Here is a 27,795-nt window from a genome sequence, read left to right on the forward strand (position 1 = left end):
TTCTGGTGTCCATTGTAATAAATCTTGTGCTGCCATAGGCTTTTTGTATATCAAGTTGGTCAGTGGAGCAGACTCCAAGGCATAGTTTGGAATCCAACTCTGACAGAAATTAGTCATGCCCAGGAAGGACATAATTTCCTTCTTGGTAGTCGGTTTGGGTGCTTGTAAAATTGCTATTTTCCTATCTTCATCTAATGTTCTGCCTTCTTTGGATATTACATATCCCAGGTATTTAACCTGCTTTCTCCAAAGCTGCAATTTGTTTTTGTTTACTTTATGTCCTTGAGTGGCTAGAAATTGTAGTAATGCTATGGTATCTTCTCTGCATTCTTGCTGGGTGGGGGCTGCCAGCAGGATGTCGTCTACATAAAGTAAAATTTGGCTGCCTCTTAGTGGGCTAAATCCAGCCAAGTTGCTTGCCATCTCTTGTGCAAATATTGTTGGACTTTCACAATACCCCTGTGGTAGTCTCATATGTGTACCTTTTCCCCTGAAATGTAAATGCAAACCAATGTTGGCTGTCAGGGTGTATCGGTATTGAAAAGAATGCACTGCTAATATCTACCACAGAAAAATACTTCTGTTGAGGCTTCAAATCATTCAATAGGGTGTGTGGATCTGGCACCGATGGTGATCTAGGTATTACTGCGTCATTTACAGCTTGTAAATCTTGGACCATACGCCATTCTCCATTTGCTTTCCTGACAGGAAATAAGGGTGTGTTACATGGAGAATCGGGAGATTCTACCAGTACTCCTTCCTTAAGTAAAGCTGCTATTATAGGTTTGATTCCTACTTCTGCATCCTTTCTTAAGGGATACTGTCTCTTTTGAGGTCTAAATGCTGATTTTGGCATAATAGTAACTGGTCCTGCTGTACGAATTAGTCCTACATCTGATTTTCCTGTTGACCAGAGAGTTTCTGGTATGCTCCGTAAAGCTTTTTCTTCCTCTTCTAGTAAGAGTGCTAATCAGCTGTCCTCGCTAGACTGCAAGTGTACAGCTGGGTGAGTCTGTGTTATCCAATTTAAGTTCTGTTTCTGTATTCCCTGTTCTGACAATTCTAACTCTGTTTCTCCCACTTTGTGACTTTTTCTCCTAGATCTACCCATTTCACATTCTTGTTAAACTAACATGTGGCAATCGATTCGATTTATAGAGTGTAAAGAATTCCTGGGGCAATGAACAGCTAACTACACTGTTCCCTTCTGTGTCCCAGTATAGATTACGTAATACTAATCTGTTTGCATGTTTTTTAAACAGTTCTTGCTCATATTCCTTATCAGGTCCTGGTGTGCTACAATAATACAGAGTACAGTACAACAAATGTTGTTTATCAGTGTCAAGGGAGGGGGACTTACTGATAGCTATGTTCATTAGTTCTTCGGTTACTGCCCCTGGACCAGTCGTGACTAAGTCCTGGCTGTGCCAATAAAATGTTTCACCCTCCGGTTCCACCACAAAAGTATCCATTTGTCGCTGTGCTTCCATACCCTGCATAGTCAGAACTACTGCTATGCCAAATATCTGCATAAGATCTCTGCCCAAAAGGTTTACTGGGCATTTTGCAGAAACAACAATTTTGCTTTTCTGGGTCATCCCTGAAACAGGGTCAGTTATTGCTATGTTATGGGAGAGTGGCTCCTGATACAGCTGTCCATTAGCTGCTTTCACTAATATGTAATCAAGTGATTCTGAATTTTCTGGTAGTTTGGAAGGATGTATCTGGGTCCGTGAAGCCCCTGAGTCACACAGGAATTTAACTTCCCTCCCCTCTACCAGAAGTGTAACTTCCGGTTTTGTGTCTGCTAAATAGAGCTCTAGGCTCAATAAGGCTAAGTCCAAAATTTCACTTTCTTCACCATCTGTGATTTCTTGTACTTCCTCTATTTCTTCTATCACATTCTCTACTCCCTCTTTCACATTTGCATTTGTCTTTTCTTGGTTATTCCCTTCTAGTGATTCTCGACTATCATATAGTCAGTCTTCACCCTCCTTATCTTCCATGGCTACCTTCTTGTTTTGTTTGCAATCCCTTGCTAAATGTCCTTTCTTTCCGCACTTAAAACATTCACCCCTTTTCTTTCTGTCTTCAAACTCTTCTGATCATTTGTCACATTGTTTGTTTCCCTGGGCATTTTTCTTGCCCTTTTTTCCGGACTGTACTACATAAACTTCTGCTCCATCTTCTACGGAAAATACTTGGGCTTTCTTTTTCTTTTTACTATTAAAATGCCTTTCGGCATGTCTAGCATATTCAAGTAGTGACTGTAATCTACTCGTACGATGGTCTACCATGTGCTTTGTAATAAAGCTGCTTATAGGCAAAATACTGCCTTTCAAAAATGCATTCTTTAGTTGCTGCTCATATGGGAAATCATGTGTTTGGTCTTCAGGTACCTGCATTCCACAATGGTTATTAAAACACTCTAATAATCTAGCATAATATCTGTCAACAGTTTCACCTTCCTGTTGAATGCATTGATTAATGCAAGTCTAGTCTGCCCTAGGCTTCCACTTCTCAGAGATTCGGTCTGTTAGACCTATCATTCTGTTATCCAGTTCTGCGTTGCTATGTGGGAGTGGCTTGTGTTCTGCATCACGGGGATTCCAGTTGCCACTGATCATGTGCCAGTCTGGACCTACGATTTGTCTAACTACTTTTTCTACTTCTTCTCCATTTAAGTGATAAATTAACCTCATGCCCTGTAAGTCTTCTAAGAATTTTCTAAAATTAACTTTTGGATGGGGAATTCCCTCTGTGGCTTTCCAGATGTCTTCCGGTGTCCATGGTCTATATACTAGGAGAGTCGGGTACTGTCCTGCCTGTGGATTTGGTACTTCTATGAGTGGACATATCTCTTCTTCACTCATAGCTCGTGAATTTTTGTTTATTTCATATAACTCAGTATCCCCTCTTAAGTTATGTGTTCGAGACCTAGTCTCGATGGGATCTCTAACATACGGTCTTGGCTTTGCAGTGGCAGCCGGGTATAGCAGAGGTGGACCAGGTTGTCCACTTGCTTCATATTCTGGTGCGGGAAGCAGAGGGGGTGGAGGGGCTGATGCTATTACTAAATTATTGTCTTCTTTATCTAAAAACATAGCTTTTGAATTATTACTTTTTTGTTCCCTACGGTTTGCTTCCTCAATCCACCTGTGTGCCTGAGGAATGCCTAATTGACGTTGCTTTTTTACCTGACCTTTTGCGTCAGTTTTAAGCTGTTTGATAAGTTTAATAAGCAAGGATTTTTCTAATTTGCCATCAAATTCATATTTATTAACCCATTTTGTATAGTATATAACATTGTCGGCACTCTGTAATTGCATATATTTTGCATCTTCGGTTAGCGGTGGGTCTTGGGAAATTTTTGTGCACTTATTACCCATATTGTTCTGACTGTTAAAAATGTTACGTAACCCTTCTTATTTTCACGTGGTACCACAATTTTATATTTCACAGTTTATCTAGAATAACTGTCTTACCTATTCTGTTTCCCTGATCTATGACAAGACTGCAATCTTTCTGCCCCTGACTTGTACAAAACAAATCTCCTGACAGATGATTCAAATCAAGTCCCTGATCTAAAAGACAAAAAAGGTAAATCTCACCTTACCTGAGCCTCCGTGATTGACCGTCTCTGGTTCGTATGCTAACTCGTCCTCCAGTCGCAGATCAGAAAAGTGGCTGGCCTCTTTTGAACGACAAGTCAGTCGGAGGTCTTTCAAAGCAGAAGAACCGATGTGGTTTCTTCCCCTTATGGTTTCATGCCACCTGGCCCATCTGACCTGAGGCGAAGTGAGAGTTTCCAGTCCAAAGGACCAATCTGTCAAAGGAAAAATAACTTCAAAATGATCAACACATGGCAGGTTCAGGTTAAGGCACTTTAATCTTGCAGCAAGGAGACAAAAACTTGCTAATACAGAGTTTGTCTAACTAGAATCAGGAAGTGAAGCTATTCTTATACATTTCTTACAAGGCATTGCCTACTAAGCTGACGTAATAAATCACAAGATCTTTCAATATTATTTCATAGCAGCTGTTTGTCCATGATTTTCTGCTGGCATATCAAGTTTATAAAAAAAAATTTCCTAAGAAAAACAACATGGCCTTGATGACCACCGGTCAGATATGACTTCTCACTATGCAATGTTACCATTCAAGGTACTATGGATAATTTGAGCACAAAGCAAGTACAGATTATAGTTCATTTCTTCAAGCAGTCTTTGTTTGCTGTATCTTTTCTTTTCCGCAGCTGTGCATGTTCTCATAACACAAACAGAGCTGATTGTTTATATTCGATCACATTATAGAAAACAGTATTGTTCTATTCATTCACTATTCAATCATATTCCTGACCTAGCAGATAATAACCTGCTTCTCAGTAAATTTCCAAAAGGCATAAACATGAATTTTGCTGTGCTAGCAAATACTAGGTCAGAGAGCATCTTGCAATTTCAGAAGCATACTGCAGTTTGAAAAAGCATCTTATAATTTCATACAGAATTAAGCTGTACATAAAATAGAATGAAATGTGTTAAACCTTTTAGCTTCTAATAAGCACTAAACATACACATTAATGCATATTTTTCTAACACTACCTCACCTCCTTTAATGTATAAATAAAACACATTGGACAGGTATAGATTCATTGTCTAGGGGTTTGCTGCATCACCTCTTTTAACGTATAAATAAAACACATTGAACAGGTTTAGATTCATCATCTAGGGGGTAGCTGCATCACCTCCTTTGACGTATAAATAAAACACATTGGAAAGGTATAGATTCATTATCTAGGGGGTTCCTTCATCTTCGCTTTAACTTATAAATAAAACACATTGGACAGGTATAGCATCATTATCTAGGGGTTGCTGCATCGCTCCCTTTAACATATACATAAAACACACTAGACAGGTATAGATTCATTATCTAGGGGGTACTGCATCACCTCCTTTAATGTATAAATAAAACACATAGGACAGTTATAGATTCATTATCTAGGGGGTGCTTCATCACCTCCTTTAATGTATAAATAAAATAAATTGGACAGGTATAGATTAATTATCTAGGGGGTCCTGCATCACCTCCATTAATGGATAAATAAAACACTCTGGACAGGTATACATTTATTACACAGGCAGTGCTGCATCACCTCCTTTAACATATAAATAAAACACATTGGACAGGTATAGATTAATTATTTAGAGGGTCCTGCATCACCTCCATTAATGTGTAAATAAAACACATTAGACATTTACAGATGCATTATCTAGGGGTTTGCTACATCACCTCCTTTAACGTATAAGTAATACACATTGGACAGGTATAGATTCATTGTCTAGGGGTTTGCTGCATCACCTTTTTTAATGTATAAATAAAACGCATTGGATTGGTATAGTGTCATTATCCAGGGGTTGCTGCATTACCTCCTTTAACGTATAAATAAAACACATTGGACAGGTATAGATTCATTATCTAGGGGTTGTTGCATCACCTCCATTAATGTATAAATAAAACACATTGGACAGGTACAGAGTCATTGTCTAGGGGTCGCTTCATCACCTCCTTTAAAGTATAAATAAGACACATTGGACAGGTATAGATTCATTATCTATGGGCTTACTGCATCACCTCCTTTAAAGTATAAATAAAGCACATTGGACAGGTATAGATTCATTATCCATGGGTTTGCTGCATCATCTCCTTTAATGTATCAAGAAAACACATTGGAAAGGTATAGAGACATTATTTAGCGTGTTCTGCATCACCTCCTTTAATGTATAAATAAAATGTATTGGACAAGTATAGATTCATTATCTAGGGGGTGCTGCATCACCTCCTTTAACGTATAAATAAAACACATTGCACAGGTATAGAATCATTATCTAGGGGGTATTGCATCACCTTTAATATATAAAGAAAACATATTGCACAGGTATAGATTTATAATCCAGAGGTTTGCTGCAACACCTTCTTTAATGTATAAATAAAACACATAGGACAAGTATATATTCATTATCTAGGGGGTGCAGTATCACCTCCTTTAATGTGTAAATAAAACACATTGGATAGATAGAGTCATTATCTAGGCGGTAGCTGTATTACTTCCTTTAACGTATAAATAAAACACATTTGACAGGAATAGAGTCATTATCCAGCAGGTGCTACATCACCTCCTTTAAAATATAAATAAAACACATTGGACAGATAGAGTCATTATCCAGGGGTCACTGCATCACCTCCTTTAACGTATAAGTAAAACACGTTGGACAGGTAAAGATTCATTATCTAGGGGGTTGCTGCATCACCTCCTTTGATGTATAAATAAAACACATTGGAAAAGTATAGATTCATTATCTAGAGGGTTCCTTCATCTCCTGCTTTAACTCATAAATAAAACACATTGGACAGGTATAGATTCATTATGTAGGGGGTTGCTGCATCACCTCCTTATAACGTATCAAAAAAACACATTGGGCAGGTTTAGCGTCATTATCCAGGGTTTCCTGCATCACCTCCTTTAGCATATAAATAAAACAAACTGGACAGGTATTGATTCATTATCTAGGGGTTGTTGCATTACCTCTTTTAATGTATAAATAAAACACATTAGACAGGTATAGTGTCATTATCCAGGGGTTGCTGCATCACCTCCTTTAACATATAAATAAAACACATTGAACAGGTATAGAATAATTATCTAGGGGTTGCTGCATCACTCCCTTTAACGTATAAAAACACACTAGACAGGTATAGCTTCATTATTTAGTGGGTGCTGCATCACCTCCTTTAATGTATAAATAAAACACATTGGACAGGTATAGATTCATTATCTAGGGGTTGCTGCATCACCTCCTTTAATGTATAAATAAAACACATTGGACAGGTATAGATTAATTATCTAGGGGGTGCTGCATCACCTCCATTAACGTATAAATAAAACACATTGGACAGGTACATATGAATTATCTAGGGGTTGCTGCATCACCTCCTTTAATGTATAAATAAAACACTCTGGACAGTTATACATTTATTGGTACTTTTCCGTTATCGGGGCAGCAGTTCTCACATTACATAATTCTTATGTAAATACAACTGTTTTACATTCCCTCTACAAAATGTGGAATGCTTCAAGTAGGAATACTTCTCTATTATATCTGTATATAATTTTCTCATACCAAGATAAATGCATTGTGAAAAATTAATGTGAAAGGCTGTTTGCTATGGGCTAGGGACCGCTAAATCAGTATCGGCATTACTTTAAGAAGTTACTACTGTATTGCACCATTTTACCCTGACAGTTTATTTGACAGTACCGGTATTGCAAACAATGTATAAGGAAGTGATTTGTACAAAACGGCACAGTACTAATTATGCAGTCAGTGTTGAATTTAACTCTTTCTTATCATGTACAAACATGCTCAGCCACGGTAATTTATATGTACACACACACTTGTACAAACACTGAAAGGTAAACAGAGTAATTCAACTCTGCAATTTAAATCTATTATTACTGAATGTACTAGTTTAGTGAGTGTCGTGTGGCAAAGCTCCTGAGAGAAAGGTAATTTTGAAGCAATGTCTACACTGCAGTAGACAGTATCTCTCATTTTCGCTTCAAAATCGTTTGTAAGGGTAATATTTAAATTCTCTATTTTGGGTCTTTGTCCTCCCATTATTTTCTGATTTGTAGCATTCCGAGGTTAAGAAGTATGCTGTATTTTATTCGCAGACGTCTTGACTGTGCCTCATTACGTTTTTTTTAATTTCGACAGTTCCACAGTGTTCCCACCCACACTTAAAGGACTTGTCACACATTCGGTGCTATGAATGTAACTGTCTCCATAAATAAATCTGACTTGTGCAGCAAAAATTTTTTTTTTAAGCATCACCTTCCAAACTGAAGTTGTAACCATTCCACATTTTGCAGAGGGAATGTAAGACCATTGTGTTTACATAAGAATTACATAATGTGAGGACTGTTGCCCCGATAACGGAAAAGTACCCATGTATTACCTAGTGGGTGCTGCATCACCTCCTTTAATGTATAAATAAAACACATTGCACAGGTATAGATTCATTATCCAGGGGTTGCTGCATCACCTTCTTCAACGTATAAATAAAACACATTGGACAGATAGATTCATTATCTAGAGGTTTGCTGCAACACCTCCTTTAATGTACAAATAAAACACATTGGACAGTTATAGAGTCATTATCCAGGGGTTGCTGCATCTCCTTCTTTAATATATAGATAAAACACAATGGACAGGTATAGATTGATCATCTAGGGGTTGCTGCATCACCTCCTTTAATGTATAAATAAAAAAGATAGGACAGGTATACATTTATTATCTAGGGGGTACTGCATCACCTCATTTAACATATAAATAAAGTACATTGGACATTTATAGATTCATTATCTAGGGGGTTCTGCATCACCTCCTTTAATGTATAAGTAATACACATTGGACAGGTATAGATTCATTGTCTAGGGGTTTGCTGCATCACCTCTTTTAACATATAAATAAAACACATTGAACAGGTTTAGATTCATTATCTTAAAACACATTGGAAATGTATAGATTCATTATCTAGGGGTTTCCTTCATCTTCGCTTTAACTTATAAATAAAACACATTGGACAGGTATAGCATCATTATCTAGGTTTAATGTATACATAAAACACACTAGACAGGTATAGATTCATTATCTAGGGGGTTCTGCATCACCTCCTTTAACAAATAAATAAAACAAATTGGACAGGTATAGATTCATTATCTAGGGGGTTCTGCATCATCTCCTTTAACATATAAATAAAACACATTGAACATGTATAGTTTCATTATGTAAGGGGTGCTACATCACTTTCTTTAACGTGTAAATAAAACACATTAGACATTTTTACATTCACTATCTAGGGGTTTGTCGCATCACCTCCTTTAATGTATAAACAAAACACATTGGACAGATAGAGTCATTATTTAGGGGGTGCTGCTTCACCCTTTTTAATGTAGAAATAAAGCACATTGGACAGGTATAGAGTCATTATCCAGGGGTAGCTACATCACCTCCTTTAAAGTGTAAATAAAACACATTGAACAGGTATAGATTCATTATCTAGGGGGTGCTGCATCACCTCTTTTAACGTATAAATAAAACACATTGGACAGATAAAGTCATTAACTAGGTGGTAGCTGCATCACCTCCTTTAACGTATAAATAAAACACATTGGAAAGATAGAGACATTATCCAGGGGTCACTGCATCATGTCATTTGACGTATAAATAAAACACATTGGACATGTAGAGATTCATTATCTAGGGGGTAGCTGCATCACATCCTTTGAAGTTTAAATAAAAAACATTAGAAAGGTATAGATTCATTACCTAGGGGGTTCCTGCATCTCCTGTTTAACTTATAAATAAAACACATTGGACAGGTATAGCATCATTATCCAGGGTTTACTGCATCACCTCCTTTAACGTGTAAATAAAACGCATTGAGCAGATATAGCGTTTTTATCCAGGGTTTGCTGGATCACCTCCTTTAACATAAAAATAAAACAAACTGGACAGGAATAGATTCATTATCTAGGGGATGTTGCATCACCTCCTTTAATGTATAAATAGAACGCATTGGACAGGTATACATTCATTATCTAGGGGTTTGCTGCATCACTTCTTTTAATGTACAAATAAAACACTTTGGGCAGGTATAGTGTCATTATCCAGGATTCCTGCATCACCTCTTTTAAGTTATAAATAAAACAAACTGGACAGGTATAGATTCATTATCCAGGGGCTGCTGCATCACCTCTTTTAATATATAAATAAAACACATTGGACAGGTATATATTCATTATCTTGGGATTTTTGCATCACCTTTACCGTATAAATAAAACACATTGGACAGAAAGAGTCATTGTCTAGGTGGTAGCTGCATCACCTCCTTTAACGTATAAATAAAACACATTGGACAGATATAGTGTCTTTATCATGAGTTTGCTGCATTAACTCCTTTAAAATATAAATAAAATACCTTGGACAGGAATAGATTTATTATCTAGGGGGAGCTGCATCACCTCCGTTAACGTATAAATAAAACACATTGCACAGGTATAGAATCATTATCAAGGGGGTGCTGCATCGTCTCCTTTAACATATAAATAAAACACATTGTGCAGGTATACATTCAATAACTAGGTGGTGCTGCATCACCTTCTTTAACGTGTAAATAAAACACATTAGACAGGTAGTATAGCTTGATAATGTAAGGGGTAGCTGCATCACCTCCTTTAAAATATAAATTAAACAGATTGCACAGGTATAGAGTCATTATTAAGGGGTTGCTGTATCACCTCCTTTAATATATAATAAAACTCATTGGACAGATAGAGTTATTATCTAGAGGTCTCTGCATAGACTCCTTTAACGTATAAATAAAACTCATTGGACAGGTATAGCTTCATTATCTAAGGGGGTGCTGCATCACCTCCTTTAGCATATAAATAAACATTGGAAAGGTATAGAGTCATTATCTAGGAGTTTTTGTATCACCTCCTTTAACATATAAAGAAAAAACCTTGGACAGGAATAGATTCATTATCTTGTGGGTGCCGCATCACCTCCTGGAACGTATAAATAAAACACATTGGACAGATATAGATTCATTAGCTAGGAGGTGCTAAATTACCTCCATTAATGTATAAATAAAACACATTGGACAGACAGAGTCATTATCTAGGAGTTGCTGCATCACCTCCTTTAATGTATAAATAAAACACATTGGACAGGTATAGATTCCTTATCTAGGGGTTGCTGCATCACCTCCTTTAATGTATAAATAAAACACATTGGACAGGTATAGATTCATTATCTAGGGGTTGCTGCATCACCTCCTTTAATGTATAAATAAAGCACATTGGACAGATATAGATTTACTATCTAGGAGGCGTTGCATCACCTCCTTTAACATATAAGTAAAAAACATTGGACAGGTATAGATTCATTATCTAGGGGTTGCTGCATCACCTGCTTTAATGTATAAATAAAACACATTAGACAGATAGAGTCATTATCTCGGGGGTGCTGCATTACCTCCTTTAACATATAAATAAAACACATTGGTCAGGTTTAGATTTACTATCTAGGGTTTACTGCATCACCTCCTTTAAAGTATAATAAAAACATTATTGGACAGATATAGATTCATTATCCAGGGGGTTGCAGCATCACCTGCTGTAACATATACATAAAACATATTGGACAGGTATAGATTCATTATCTAGGGAGTGCTGCATCACCTCCTTTAACATATCAAATAAACACATTGGACAGGTATAGATTCATTATTAAGGGGTGCTGCATCTCTCATAGTCTTTATCCAGGGGGTGATGCATCACCTCCTTTAATGTATAAATGTAACAAGTTGGACAGGTATAGAGTCATTATCTAGGGGTCGCTACATCACCTCCTTTAACATATAAATGAAACACATTGGAAAGGTATAGATTCATTATCTAGGGGTGCTGCATCACCTCCTTTAACTTATAAATAAAACACATTTGACAGGTATAGACTCATTATCCACAGGTTGCTGTATCACCTCCTTTAACGTACGAGTAAAAAACATTGTACAGCTATAGATTAATTATCTAGGGGTTGCTGAATCACTTCCTTTAACATATAAATAAAACACGTTGCATAGGTATACATTCATTATCCAGGGGTTTCTGCATCATCTCCTTTACATATAAATAAAACACATAGGACTGGTATAGATTCATTATCCAGGGGTTTCTGCATCACCTCCTTTGATGTATAAATAAATAACATAGGACAGGTATAGATTCAATATCTAGGGGTGCTGCATCACCTGCTTTAACGTATAAATTAAACAGAATCGACAGGTATAGATTCATTATCTAGGGGGTTCTGCATCACCTCCTTTAACATAAAAATAAAGCACATTGAACAGGTATAGCTTCATTATCTAGGGGGTGCTGCATCACCTCCTTTAAAATATAAATAAAACACATTGGACAGGTTTAGGGTCATTATCTAGGGGTCACTACATCACCTCCTTTAACATACAAATAAAATACATAGGACAGGTATAGATTCATTTTCTAGGGGGTGTTGCATCACCTCCTTTAACATATAAATGAAACACATTGGAAAGGTATAGATTCATTATCCAGGGTTGCTGCATCACCTGCTTGAACATATAAAGAAAACACATTGGAGAGGTATAGAGTCATTATCTAGGGGGTGCTGCATCACCTCTTTTAACTTATAAATAAAACACATCGGACAGGTATTGATTCATTATCTAGAGTGTAGCTGCAATACCTCCTTTAACATATAAATAAAACACATTAGACAGGGATAGAGTCTATATCTTGGTGTTGCTGTATTACCTCCTTTAACATATAATTAAAACACATTGGACAGGGATAGAGTCATTATCTAGGGGTTCCTGCATCACCTGATTTAACGTATAAATAAAATACTTTGGACAGGTATAGATTCATTATCTAGGGGTTCCTGCATCACCTTTTTTAACGTATAAATAAAACACATTGGACAGGTATAGAGTCATAATTTAGGAGGTGCTGCATGACCTCTTTTAATGTATAAATAAAACACATTGTACATATAGAGTCATTATCAAGGGTTGCTTCATCAACTTCTTTAATGTATAAATAAAACACATCGGACAGATAGAGTCATTATCTAGGGATTGCTCTTTCACAGGAACACATTTCTACTGCACTGTAAGCAGAGGGGCAGCCTTGGCTTCTTTGAGATTTATCTGAACAGCTGGAATGCTACTCACACGATCATTCCTGGTTTGAAATGTTTTGTGCTCATGGAAATGGGGTGTACATCTTATGGGTGTTATTTGGCAAGGCACACATAGTCTTCAGACTTACTTGCCCTTTATGATCCTATGATTGTATCAGGAATTTTTATAGTGTATGCGAGTGAGTTTCTCTAATGCGTAGTCATGCAAACCATAGTAAATATTGCACGTGTAATTTGTATAAAAACCATAGTGAATATTGCACATATAATTTGCATAAAAACCATAGTGAATATCGCACGTGTAATTTGTATAAAAACCATAGTAAATATTGCACGTGTAATTTATATTAAAACCATAGTGAATATTGCACGTGTAATTTGTATAAAAACCATAGTAAATATTGCACGTTTAATTTGTATAAAAACCATAGTGAATACTGCACATGTAGTTTGTATGAAAACCATAGTAAATATTGCACGTGTAATTTGTATAAAAACCATAGTAAATACTGCACTTGTAATTTGTATAAAAACCACAGTAAATACTGCACGTGTAATCTGTATAAAAACCATAGTAAATACTGCACGTGTAATTTGTATAAAAACCATAGTAAATATTGCACGTGTAATTTGTTCAGTTTTTCAGAGTCTGCAATCTTCGGCTGCACGTCTTTGGTTTATACAACTTCACGGACCTGAGTTCCGCTGTGGTGACCCCTAACCGGGAAAAGCCAAAAGAAAGACCTTCTATCACATGTAAATGGCTGTTTCATTCACAATTAAGTAACCTTTTACAGTTAAGGTTATGATCTTAAACTTTTTCTATATCGTTTAACACATTAGCACCTATGTGGTGTGGAATGTCTCACCTCTTATAATCTACACACATCCTTGTATTCCAGAGCATTTTTGAAAAATCAACTTAAAAAGCATAATATAATCTTGGCTTTTCTACTCTGGGACATCCTAAATTAACAATCTTAGTGTCATTTTATTAATAATTCCTTGCACTTTCTAATCCTGTCTATTCTATGTGGGTAAGTTACTTAGTTAAAAAGTCAGATCCAAGAAAGTTCTGGATGCTATAAGGAGCTATGGGTGTTAACCGATAGTGTACAAAAGGTGCTATAGGGTGGAATGAGTTAACTTGGCTTTAATGGTGGCTCCATTGTTTTCACTGCTGCTGCTGGTATATTTGCCTAGATTTTTTCATGCCTCAAAAATATATACTTAGATTTTATGTATGTATAAGGAGATCAGACCTGATAAATAATCAGTTTGGAGGGAATGATAATTATGGACTGTTTTTAACTACTGCAGTATAAAAAAGATCATAAATGCAAGGCAACAAGCAGAAACTATCATTTATATTTTCTGATCACTATTTTCCACAGATGCCAACCCAGATATCAGGGACTATCATGGAAAGAAGCCAATGCATTACTGGAAAGGAAACAGCAATATATTTCAGCCACATCCAAAGGAGATTAGTAAGTCATACATTTTAGTGCTGGTTTATAAAATAGATTATAGACAATTAACTAAGTGAAATGCAGTGTTTAACAAATCATAGTTGATGGATTTATAAATTATTTGGTGGGGTTCTAGATGAAAATAGATGTTTTCACCTGGGGAAAAGTTCAAGGCCCCCTTTGGAGTCATAACTTATGCATGATGTCATTTCTCCTGGGGCAAAAGGTCTAAGCCGGTCCTTTTTTGAAATTAATGTTCATTATAACTTTACTTTGAGATATCATAGTTTGTAAAATTTCAAGATCTACTCATCTTGAGGATAGTGAGTCTTTGAGGAAGGAAGCCTTGCTAGGAATCTTCGTTTTTCATGCAGGTGCAGAGAATGGTAGCTTCTGGTCCCAACCTGGTTTCTTACCATGCAGGCAAGCCAATACAACTAGTCTGGGTGCCAATAGGAGAGCTGTCTCAAACTCCATTTGTCAAACGAACATTCAGAGCCTTCACAATGCCAAGAAGGTAGTTTCACTGGGAATCTGATAGCTCCACCTTAGGCTGTCAATGTAACACCCAAGTATATGATTATTTGCCGCATAATCATTTGACTTTCTGATGATCCAGGTGTACAGCTGGTAATATTGTGAATGGAAATTTCATGGACTTTTATTGCTCATTTAGTTTGTACAGTCCTTTTAAAGCAAAAACGAAATGCAAAAAGTTTCACTCATTAGTTTTGTATAACAGAACAATGTTCTCCTCTTCCCTTATGCATTATCAGTACATTTTATTTAAACAGATATGGCACAATTCATTTTGTATTAAACACCAAGAAGAAATTAAAAAGAAGCAGCTCATTTTTTTGAGTTAATTTGTTTCCAAAATTAAAACAGAGTACTAACTGGTACAGAGCATCTGGTTCGGTGATAAAGAAACAAAGAAAAAAGAAATTACTCCAAATGTTATTAAAAAATAATTAGGAACAGTGCTGTGAAGCCAGATCTCTCTGTCTCACTCTCTCTCTCCCTCATATATATGTATATATATATATATATATATATATATATATATATATATATAGATACACACATATATATATGTAGATATACACACACACACATATATATATATATATATATATATATATATATAAAATGTGTGTGTGTATAATATATATATATATATATATATATATATATATATACACATAGGAGCAGAGTCTTTCATTGATGAGTGTTTTCACTGACAGTGGGGAAAGTCAGCACAGCTGTTCACAAATCAGTTGTTCAAACAGTGCAGGCATTTTATCATACAGATCACGATATAGTGGCCTGCGATCTCAGAGTTAGGTATAAGTATATATAATTAGCAGGGGGTGTGGTGGGTGCAGGAGGGCTTTCACCTCTGCAAAGTGTCTGTTTCATTTGTTTTTGAACCTTTTGTGGTTCGATGTAATGTGTTTTCGATGTTTGATATTCAGTGGTTTGTGGATCAATATTTCTGTATACAGATAGATATATCAGACTGTCTCCAAGCAATAAGCACTTTACTATAGAGCTGAGAAAATACTCACAGTTAACCCGATCCTCCAGTCATTGCCTTTGGAAGTCTGCAGTATATTATAAAGATAAATCATTGTGGGATATTTCTGATCTCAGGGTAACAATAATATGACAGCAATATGCCACAGATAAAAATGAAGCGAATAAGCCTTAACTGGCATACTCTGAATCTTGCTGTCATGATCATATGTAACAACACATGTCAATGCTCATATGTAATAACATACGTCATTGCTGATATGTAACAATGCACGGCAATGCTCAAATGTAACAACACGTCAATGCTCATATGTAACAAGATGTCAATGCTCACTTGCTGTCATGATCATGACTAACAACACACGTCAATGCTCATATGTAAAACACAAGTCAATGCTCATGTCTAACAACACATGTCAATCCTCATATGTAAAACACACGTCAATGCTCATGTCTAACAACACATGTCAATGCTCATATGTAAAACACACGTCAATGCTCATAACCAACACATGTCAATGCTCATATGTAACAACACATGTCAATGCTCATATGTAACAACCCACGTCATTTCTACAGTTTCATTTTCATTGGAAAAACATTATGGCCTCTCACAAGTCTGGTAGCAAGCACCATCTTTGGAGGCCAGATGGAGAAGGAGGCTACATTATTAAAAAGCATGTGATTAAGTGGAGCCTACTTTTTGCAAATGTTCTTCAGCTACAGACTCTGTAGGGGACAAAACAGATACTGTAACTATTCCGTACAGCTGAAGCAATTTGCCTCCTATAAGTGGAGATCTATAGCAATACTGATCATTTGACCATCAAGTCAAAAAACGTGAAATGACACATCAATTGTCAGCACTACAACATTACCCATGGCCATCTCAAGCACCTATTTGCCCATGTAGCCTATATCCTCCCTCATGCAGTAGCCTTCTTCATTTGCATATGTGAGGTTTCCAATGTCTTAGTGTAATGTGAAAAACTGGTGCTTGGACAGTTTGGGACCGTGCAAGCAGCACAGGCAAAAAACGATCTCGCATTCATTTCTGTAACCATGCGACAAGAATTAATAATGTATTCTGCAGGTTAGCAAAGGGAACTAAAGCTATAACATCATGATATAATTGTGTTGCGCGTCTCCTTTTTTTATTTGCATACTGTGGATGTCTGTGTAAATCATTTAAGCAGACTATTGCTCCAAGGGTGTTTCAGGAAAGAATTACTATCAGTTTATAGATAATACATTGTTAAAAATAAGCTCATAAAACAGGCAACTGTCTTGACAAATGACACTGGTATTTCTCTGCCATGTTATATTCATCACTGTGGGCCAGAAATAGGGATAGTTGCAATTTTTGCAAATGTTGTGGTAGTGGATGGCTGTAACCTTTATGGTCCATTGTCTCCCAAGAGGAAAGGCTTACTGCTGCTCCAACCTGACCTTTGCTATGACATTGGTAACAGATGAGTACTGGCAGACCATTCATCCTGCTGTCCAGGGATACTTACAACTATACAAGCCCACCCTCATTTAATATCTCACAGCAATGGAATCCAGCATATGATGAAGAGGAAGTACACAATCGGGGGCATCTCTGCACAGGCTCGGAGGTAAATAGCACCGACAAAGTAAAACAGTGACAGCTGCCACACAGGAAGGAAACCTGTGAGTAACCGTAGATTACGTTACTTCAATTTATATATTCAGTTATTATTCTACTCAGTAATTGAGTTATTCCATGGGTGCAGGAAAGCTATCCATAATTCAAGATGACAAGGGATTAGCTGTTAAAATGATGTTCAAGAACAGAAACAGTTGGAAAGAACATTTCATAAAATACAAACTTTTAGTTACACAAGGATAAGTTATACTCAGCCAAGCAAAAAACTAGTCCTTCAATACGTTTGTCAGAAACAGTGAAGTATTATTTAATTTAGTACATATCCTGCTTGTAATCCCCTCACTCACTGTCCAAGTGCTCAAACATTTATCATCATTTCTAAATTGTAGTAAGACACCTGAAAGTTCATGTATGGAAATGGAGACCACCGTTGTTCCCTGTATTTATGTAAATAAATAGAGAGCGCTATTGCTCCCTGTATTCATGTATGTAAATGGAGAGAGCCGTTGATCTCATTATTCTTGTATGTAAATGGAGAGCGTCGTTGCTCCCTGTATTCATGTATGTAAATGGAGAGAGCCATTGCTGCCTGTATTCATGTATGTAAATGGAGAGCGTCGTTGCTCCCTGTATTCATGTATGTAAATGGAGAGCGTCGTTGCTCCCTGTATTCATGTATGTAAATGGAGATCGCCATTGCTCCCTGTATTCATGTATGTAAATGGAGAGTTTTGTTGCTCTCTGTATTCATGTATGTAAATGGAGAGTTTTGTTGCTCTCTGTATTCATGTATGTAAATGGAGAGAGACGTTAATCCCTGTATTCTTGCATGTGAATGGAGAGTGTCATTGCTCCCTGTATTCATGTATGTAAATGGAGAGCGTCGTTGCTCCCTGTATTCATGTATGTAAATGGAGAGTTCCGTTGCTGCCTGTATTCATGTATGTAAATGGAGAGTGTCGTTGCTCCCTGTATTCATATATGTAAATGGAGAGAGCCGTTGCTCCCTATATAACATCCTTCTTCTCCCTTCAGGCCTCTAAGGATGGAGCTTGTTACCACACAAGCACGAAGAAACATGATTCCATATCAGAAGAATTTATGTAGTGCTAAAGCTCTGGATACTCTCGATGTTGAAAAATGTAAATTATGTGAACCCTTTTGATCAGTAGAAACCACACAGTGTTACAATTGCTTATTGCTTCCTAAAACTTCAGTGGGGTAGATGTTATTTGGTGCATTTTTCTGCCTAAAGTACATGGCTGACAGTGGAGCACAGCTAGTTATAAGTTGTTTCCCCTCCATTCCTACTCTGTTATCTGTTGATAATTAAAAGCTTACATATGTAATACCCTTTCATACAATACAGCTTAACCTGATGTTAACAAGCAATTGTCTGATTTGTGGAATTGTCCCTTGGTCTCTCGAGGAAAAGGATGACAGGTACTGTGACAGATTACCTGGTCACCAAAAATAAAAGCATTAATAAGTGAACAGTCATTTTATTTTTGCCTTTTTGTCTGAAAAAAAAAACACTTAGAGGGTTTGAGTTTATTATTAAACTGAAACACTGAGTAGTAGAGATTGCTCTTAGCTATGTATTTTTGTAAAATTATGCTTGATTATACATTTTGCTCAGTATCTTCAAGGACCTTATATACTTTACCTAAGGGAAAACCAGTGCATGAAACTGCAGTGAGTTTTATGTATAAAGTTTGTTTACTAAATCTGGGCAAGGCTCTATTTGTCAGTTACACATATCTTTGTGAAACTTAATAACAGCATCTGTTTAATTTTTGCCACTGTGTCTGACACGAGAGTACATTTTACTTGTCCATGTTATTAGCACTCATAGGTATTTGTCTTTTCTGTGTCAGTGTGATTGAATCCATTCTCTGCCAGCTTCTCTTCCTGGGCCATTTGTCATATATTAAATGATTTTACACCTTTGAAAATAATCTCCAGCTAACTTCTCTCAAGCAGTTCCACTATCTGCATAAAGTTTCTTCTAGTTTACCTCACTTTCCCTTTATGCATCTGAGTTTCACACAGCTCTTCCCATCTTAAAAAAAGCTGGTGGTGAAAATAAAGCAATTAGTCCCAGCAGCAAGTTGCATGTATAACAAAGAACTGAATTACAAATATATGACTAGTCTAATAATTGGAGGATAGGGTCTATTTATTTGCCTGGTTTTGCAGCAAGTCGATAGAGCGTCTCCTTCCACCCTCTTCTTATTGTGTTTCATGATCTGTTAAACCTATTTGCCTGTTTGTCTTGAATCATTCCTTCTGGCAGTGCATTCCACGGACCTTCTACTTGCCAAATATTTCTTCACCTAAATATTTTTGAACTTTTTTATTGCTGTTATATAATTATAATCAGTATATTTATAATATGTACAATCCCTTAACAAGGTATAATAATGAAACATAATTCAATCTAATTCCATTTAAGGATTTCTGTAACTCTTTAGTACAGCACTTCCATCATCAAACTATGATGCTATATGTTTGCCATCTTAGCACCAAGCTGATTACTTTTTAATGTTTAGGAGAGCATGTCGTTAAACAATTATATATACTTGGCCTGATTAGCATGCAGTTCATCAAGGGTTAAAGTTGGATATAATGCTTTTCAATTAAATCCCATTTGCTACCCATTCCTCAAACCATCCACTAATTATTTTTCATATGAAAGCACCCTCTTCATCCTGTTTTCTTATTTCTGTTCACCATCGTCCCTTTATTATGAATGTGATGTGATACTTCCTACTGTCCTCTCTTTCTAAAAACCCTCACTCAGCAGTCAGCAATGCCCAATGCATTGCCCTATGACAATGTAGTGCTGAAAACTCCCCCTAGTGCCCCAAATCAATCCTCTCTTTTATAAACATGTTTACATATATATATATATATATATATATATATATATATATATATATATATATATATATATATATATATATATATATATACATATACATATACATATATACACACACACACACACACACACACACACACAGACACGCACACATGCACACACACTCGCGTACACAAGCATGTATTCTGCCTCCATTTATGTCATCTTTATCCCTTTTTGTATAAATTGATGCCCAAATTCCTTATATTTTTGCATTTAAATTATACAAATAAACATTAAATCTTACAATGTTACATTATATATATATATATATATATATATATATATATATATATATATATATATATATATATAGACACACACAAACACATATATGTATATATATATATATATATATATATATATATATATATATATATATATATATATAGATAGATAGATAGATAGATGTATAGATATATATTCAAAAAGACTGAAAAAATCCTGCTACTATGTTCTGTATAACACAATGAATGCAATAATGAGGGAAATGTCCTTATGAATATGCAAGATCCAAATTGTATTCATAACTTTTTAAACAGCCACATCTCATTTCATAGTAATATATTTCACTAGTCTGTGTCATTTAATTGTTTTGACCCAGACATCGCTTTGTCCACCTGTCAGTCTAACAGCTTATAAGGAATCCTACTGTCATTTATTTCACAAGCATTTCTTAAACAGATCCAGTATGATCGTCTTTGTCCAGTCAAATGAAGCATCATTGACATGACTGCTAAAACCTTTCATATCTCACTTCTTCCAAATTTGGTATAGAATCTCCTTCATCCTCTACATGCATGATATGCCCTCCAAGACTAACAATCTGGTTTTCTTTCTTTGTTTTTAGGTTATGTGTCCCCAACATATCATTAAAGTGTCCAGGCATTCAAGATCATTGTCCTCAGCTGCACTGATCTGATGTACAGAGTGACCCATGTATCTCAGGTACCTTCCTTGCTTGGGCCTCAGTAAATATTATGCAAGAAACCATAGCTATGGTTGATCTAAACATCAAGTGGACAACTATTGGCAGTAACCCTATAATCAACATTATAATCCATTATGGTTTTACTCTGCTGATCTCCTCCCCAGCTAAGTATAAGAAATGTAGTGACAAGAAATCTAGATTAGATTGGATACTCACTAATACATCAAACAAGATGATCTCTTCTGGCTTCCTTTCTGGCAGCTTACGTGATCACCTCCTCACCTTTACCATAAAAGACAAAAGCAGCATATAGAATCATAATTGCTCAAGCCAGGTGTACAATCTGTCTTCTTACCTAGAAGACAGCTTTATCTCTGAACTCACATCGGTTAAATGGAACATTGTACACACATTTTAGCTGGATAAAGCTGCCTCACAGTTTTTGTTTCAAAATATACCAGGTACTCTCCAATTAGAGCGAAACTATTCATAGCAAATCCAGATGCCTGGCTATCCAAACAAACTAAGCAACTTATAAAGCTGAGGGCTAAAGCCTGGAAAATCTGGAATCACAACAAAACTGAGAACTATCTACAAAAATACAAATCCTTTAGAAACAGTACCAAAATAGATCAACAGATTCAATAACAGCTATACTAAGTGTACGTGGTCTGTGTTCAAGAACACCTCTACCACATTTTTGGTGTTTTCTAATCACTTAGAAAGATTATATTAAGTGTTATATTAAGGGTTGGGAGGGTGGCTTAATGGCTAAGGTGTTTGTCTTACAAACCCAAGGTGCAGGGTTTGAGTCTCACAAGGCATAACTGGCTAGGCTTAAAATGGCTCACAAGGACGGTTAGCTTAGTAATAAACTATGAACCTATGAACCTGTAGTCTACACTTTTTGGTAACCTTTATGAATCCCCCTCAGTATTTAAAGCTGCAAGAAAATCAGTAGGAAAACTAAAATTAGGAGGAAGAAGGTGTGAGTTTTCCTTGTGCTGTCTGTTCACTGAGAACAGCGTACACTTAGTGTAGATGCTTATAATCCAAAAGCAAATCTGACAAAAAAAATCCTATTATACAAAGCTGTAAGCTAATTATTATTACAACCTAAATGTGTCTGGTTATCAGTTAACCAGCTACTCAGTCCTGGCTGCATTATTCAACCAACTCCCTCAGTAAACACTCATTACAAAATCATCGCCTCCCAATCCAATACCCATTTGCCTCTCTCCTATAAAACTCAACCTTCAGCTATCAGTCCTCTTCCTAATGATATTGCACAATGCCATAATTCCCTCTCATTCAATTCTGTAGTAACATCCACCATAAAAAAGTAAATGTCAAACTCCTACAGTTGCCCCTAGCAAACTACCAGTAGAATATCTCAAAGTCATGGCAGTGTGGTAGTATATCCAATTCCTAATCTAATAAATCAATCCTTCAAAGAAGACTTTCTCCCACGAGGAAAAAGTCTTACATACCACCCCAGCACAAATGCAGCGACTCTTCAGAACTGTCAAACTACAGACCCATTGCTATCCTATCTCCTTTATCAAAACTGTATGAACAATGTATCTAAACTCAGTTACTTAGTTATATCCAAGAAAATTACTTGCTATCACATAAACAATGTGGGTTCTGCCCCACCTTGGTACCACCACAGCCCTCCTCAACTTTATCATATCCATTAATCAAAACAAGAACACAAGCAACTTAGTGTCTGTAATATTTCTTGACTTTTCTAAATGGTCATCCACAATAAATTATTATACAGACTGACTCTCTCCTGGTTTGGCAGCTACTTATCCATCAGGGAACTGGCTGTCAAAAGGCAAAACCACAGCTTCTGTCAACTCCCCATATCCTTGGGGGGTCCCCCAAAGATCCATTCTGCTCCTTCCTTTTCAACACGTGTAAATGACGTACACCTAAGTAGTAAACACAAAGCATAATCCAGTATGCATATAACTCAACCTTCACCAGTTCAGTGAAAAATCTAAAATAGCTTCAAATGGTATCAATTGAGTCATGTCAGTCAAATTCACAATTACCTCAACAACAAAATATCCAAACTCATCCTATTTATCCCCAAATGCCTATCCCCTGAAAAAAATTCCTTTGCTGTAAGCTCGTCAAATAACACCAAAAATAAACCAGCATATTACACTAGATATTTAGGAATCATCATTGAAGAAGACATGTAATTTGACCACAACAGAAACAAGAGAAAATTTCAGATTCTGGTCACTCTTTATAGGGCCTAACCATTCCTAACAAGCAATGCAAGGAAATACAATACCACAACTTTCTTAATCCCAATGCTTCTCAACACATCTCCCATATTTATAAATTTACAACTAGCCCAAATTAGTCTCCTCAAACAATGTTATAGCAAAATAGCAAAATTTGCCTCAAACCTACCTTATAAAGCCCACCTGTGCCTTGCTCTAAAGCAACCATATTGAACAGAATTGCCATACTGCCTTTATAAGCTTAATAAATAAACCAGAACATTCCCCTAGTCTAAGTCAACTCCTCCAACCCAACACACCAATCAGAGCTTTTCAATTATTCCATAAATCACTACTAGCAATAACAAAAGCTAACAATTCTGCAGGTGCATTCCTGCATTTTCCTTATTTGTCTAAAATATGGAACTCCATTCCATGATTACTCAAACTGACGATACTAAATCTTTCAACGTCAACCCAAAGCAATGCCTCATGAATACCTGCTATAATCCTGATCTACACTTGGCTAATACATACCCCATTACCTCTGTTTCTACAAGGAAAGGCCTTTTTTGGCTCTCCAATCTGCACTTCTACGCTTCTGAATTCTGTAACTAGTCTCCCAGTTCTCCATTTTGCTCTACTCCTTGTGATCCTTACTACTCTAATCCCTGTTTTCACACTATCTCCCTTTTCGCTATGTGCTCTGGTGTTTTTACACGCACTACTGTTCACACTCACCTAATTTTGCATGCAGTAGAAAAACAGAGAAGGAAAACAGAAGATGAATCTCATCTTTGACAGTCTCACCTAAGCATGAACAGAGTTCTATGTCCTTCATAATGCACTTATACAGGACCAGAATAATATCAAAGCATATACAAGGCTGTAAGTTCAGCAAAATGTTCAATGTACATCATTTCTGTATTTCAAAATGTATGCACTTTATATAGCAATTGAAAAATGACTTTATTTTTTTCTCTGTAATGTTTTGGAGCTTTTCTTCTCAGGCCTCCAATGACAAGAGGTAATTTTATTGCCAAGTAGGCTATCTCAGTAAGCAAATGTAATCAATCAATCAATGAATAAATACATACATACGTAATTAGCATATAATGCTAATGACAGCCACTCTGTATAGATGAGTAATGAGGCAGAAATATTCATAAAATGGTTTTGCTCATGTATGTTGCTTCTGGAAGTTAGTGTAGAGAGTTAAGGCTATGAGCTATATTTCCCGGGATACAAGGTTTGATTCTGTCAACACTCCTTTGCCTAATATCTAACCTTTAGCAGGTCACTTCCCAGTTCACCACTAAAAATGGTCTCTGTGTCCAGTGTGCCCACCTGGGTATTATGTGGAACAGCTGGGTAATGTCCACACTGTCCATTGCTGTTAGTGGTAAGTCACCCACTGTGACCTTGTGACCAAATAAGAAATGGTCTCAGAGGAGAAGAACAGCTCTGATGAGTGGCAGGTCAGAAGTTTATTTGTGAAATGCCCCATTTTGGTTTCAGACAGTGCTTTTAAACTTCTACCTGTTTTGATATACACGTCATCAATGCACTGCTAAAATGGGTAAATCTACACAAAAGTCCTCTTGCCCGACATTAATTCTATATGTGCATTATTCTGTGATGCTAACTGCTTAAAACTGTATACTCTGTCTGAAAATGTTACTGATATATACTATGACTATGGAGTGAGTATCTCTAACTGTTTAAAAATGTATATTCTGCCTGGCAAAAGACAACATTCCACTATAACTGCTATGTGTTATTTTTGATTTGGTATGGAAATTTCATGTATCCTTCAGCAGAGCCTGAAAATAGTCTAGTAGGATTAGAGATCTGCCCCACCAACAAATACCAATAAATATTAATTAAAAATGTTTAATGAAAAAACACAACATAAATCTGCTCACAAACAGCACTAAAATATTAATATATGGTCCTTACAGTAGGGAATCATGGGTCTATATTAGAATCTTGAAAGGACTAAACCGCAAGCGCTCATATGAGTGAAAACAGAAAACATCGAACCCCTTACTGTGGGGGGCTGTGTCCCCCACACCCCCTGCTAATTATATTTCCAACTCCAAGATCGCACCACAGTGAGGAAAGGGCAACTATACCACTCTCTGTACTGTACTGCGATCCCAAAAGACCCCCTTGAATGTCTGCCATTTAGTCCTTTTGAGATTCTAATATAGACCCGAGAATCATTATAATACAGCTTGATATGTGTGTATGTGTTCTATGACTATGCCTGCTAAAACAACAAAGAACTTGTCATGCTAAGGGGAATGCTATTATATATTCATTCCCATGAAAACCACCTATGCACAATTTACAGAAGATTTGTGGTACTATGTCATTAGCATGATTCCTCTAACCATTGATGTGCATAATGACATGGTGTCAGAAGTGGGATCTTCATAATAAAATCAAAACAAGAATACCATTTCAGTCAGAAAACTATGCTAACAGACCTGTAGTATTCACTATGCTCAGCGAAAAATGTTTGATTGCAAACAAGTTATTTTATCACGTATAGTGGTCACTTTACTTATTTTCAGCTGCTCAGCCCTAGAATACATTTTTTTAAATGACAAAGTTTAACCCACCCAAATTGTTTGACTTCTTGAAACCATTAAGCTAGTCTGCCTGTAGGCAAAGTTTAGCATGAGCTGGAGTAGCAACAAAGACAAATTAAAAAAACAATAAAAGGAAATTCAGGTAAATACCTTGTTATATATATAGTTCTTTTCATTTCTCACACAGACAGAATACGTTCCTTCCTATCCTACAAAACCATTCTGAAAGACTTCCTAGCCAAAAGCTAGCTCTGTTCTTGCTCAACACCAGGATAAACTATATCCTTAAATTTGAACAAATAACCTTTTATACCTTATATCTCCTTACTATACCTTCTTCACTCACTTCCTTACGTCTATGAAATTTTCCCCCATCTTTCTCTCTCTAAGTATACCATGTCTTCTTTTCTGTCACTGTGTAGTGCAATTCCTGTTTGTATTATACTAACTTACCTTTGATTTCACTATAAACTGGCTAAAATTTCTCTAACTAGTAAATCATTGTCATATAACTTGTATATATCCTTAAGCAATGTTTTTGTGTTAGGTCTAATTTGGTAAAATTATATAAAAAATAGGTTTGTTTTTGTATTACTTTTAAAAAGTATAAAACTATTGTTCTTAAAATTTTTGTAATACTTTGGAGCTTTTCTCCCTAGGCATCTACTGAAAATGGCATCCTACCTAGTTGAATTTTCCCTGTAATCAAATGTCAATAAATAAAAAGAAATACATACATAAATAAATAACATTACATATAATTCCAAATAGTTGTATAGTATTGCCATTTTAAGACTGACTGCACTCTGAGTACGGCCAGTGAATTTATGATAACTGAGCTGTTAACATCCTTTTCCATTAACTTGTAATTTTACAAAGCATAACGATTACCTGTTCTAGTGAAGTGTTATTGTATCTGATGATAACAACACTACTGCTTGACATTATTGGGTAACCAAAGGTGTGCATCTTCACACAGCCCCATTGTCTGTGGATAAACCAATATGGAGATGGCGGCAATCAAAAACACGCTAGGAACACGCACCCGATACGTTGTAGAAGTCCAACGAAGATAGAGCCAAAATATAGGAATGTAGTTTATTATTAAAATCCAACACCTGTGGGCTACAGGATCATCTAGGAATGGAAGGGGAAGCAACCTACTTCACAGACCTCAGAAATGAACCGATGTGAAAGCACTGCCTAGCATTACTAACCTGCCTGATTAATCTGTTGTATGCTAAGCCTTTTGTTGTCCATAGCTAGCAGGAAAATGTACTACAAGTACCAGCAGTCTCTTTTTTTATCCTACCCAGTCAGGCTTTCAGTGAAGTCACTTAGCTTATGATTCTTAGGTGGTTCTAGTTTTTTTTTATTTTTATTCCTTTCATACCTCTCAACTGCACAGATTTTCAGAGAATGTTCAGACTTTTGCCTCATATTTGTGGTCTGTTTTTCATATACTTATGGTTTTCTGGCAAATTAGTGATAAGTCGTTACAGACTGATGTTAGAAAATAATGGCAGACATTTGAGTTTCTGACTTTATAACCTTCAAAAAATCTATGCTAATGCAAAACCTGTTACTCTATCAATTTTCTAAGTTTGTAAGAGCAATATTTAAAAATTGTCACTATTTTTGGGCCTTTGTCCCACTT

At 36.3% G+C, this 27,795-nt stretch overlaps 1 protein-coding gene across 4 annotated transcripts in view; it reads left to right on the plus strand.

Moving 5' to 3' along the window:
* The window catches only part of LOC122810405 (ankyrin repeat domain-containing protein SOWAHB-like), a 651,779-nt gene that overhangs the window by 477,638 nt on the left and 146,346 nt on the right, over positions 1-27,795 (plus strand). For all 4 annotated transcript variants that reach the window (XM_044082012.1, XM_044082013.1, XM_044082014.1 and 1 more), the window contains one exon: positions 14,204-14,299. In XM_044082012.1, the coding sequence (XP_043937947.1) occupies positions 14,204-14,299 (96 nt within the window). The remainder of the gene's footprint in view (positions 1-14,203; positions 14,300-27,795) is intronic.

Source organism: Protopterus annectens, chromosome 8.part1 (genome assembly GCF_019279795.1).
Source record: "Protopterus annectens isolate FY-2018-M chromosome 8.part1, PAN1.0, whole genome shotgun sequence".
NCBI lineage: Eukaryota > Metazoa > Chordata > Ceratodontiformes > Protopteridae > Protopterus > Protopterus annectens.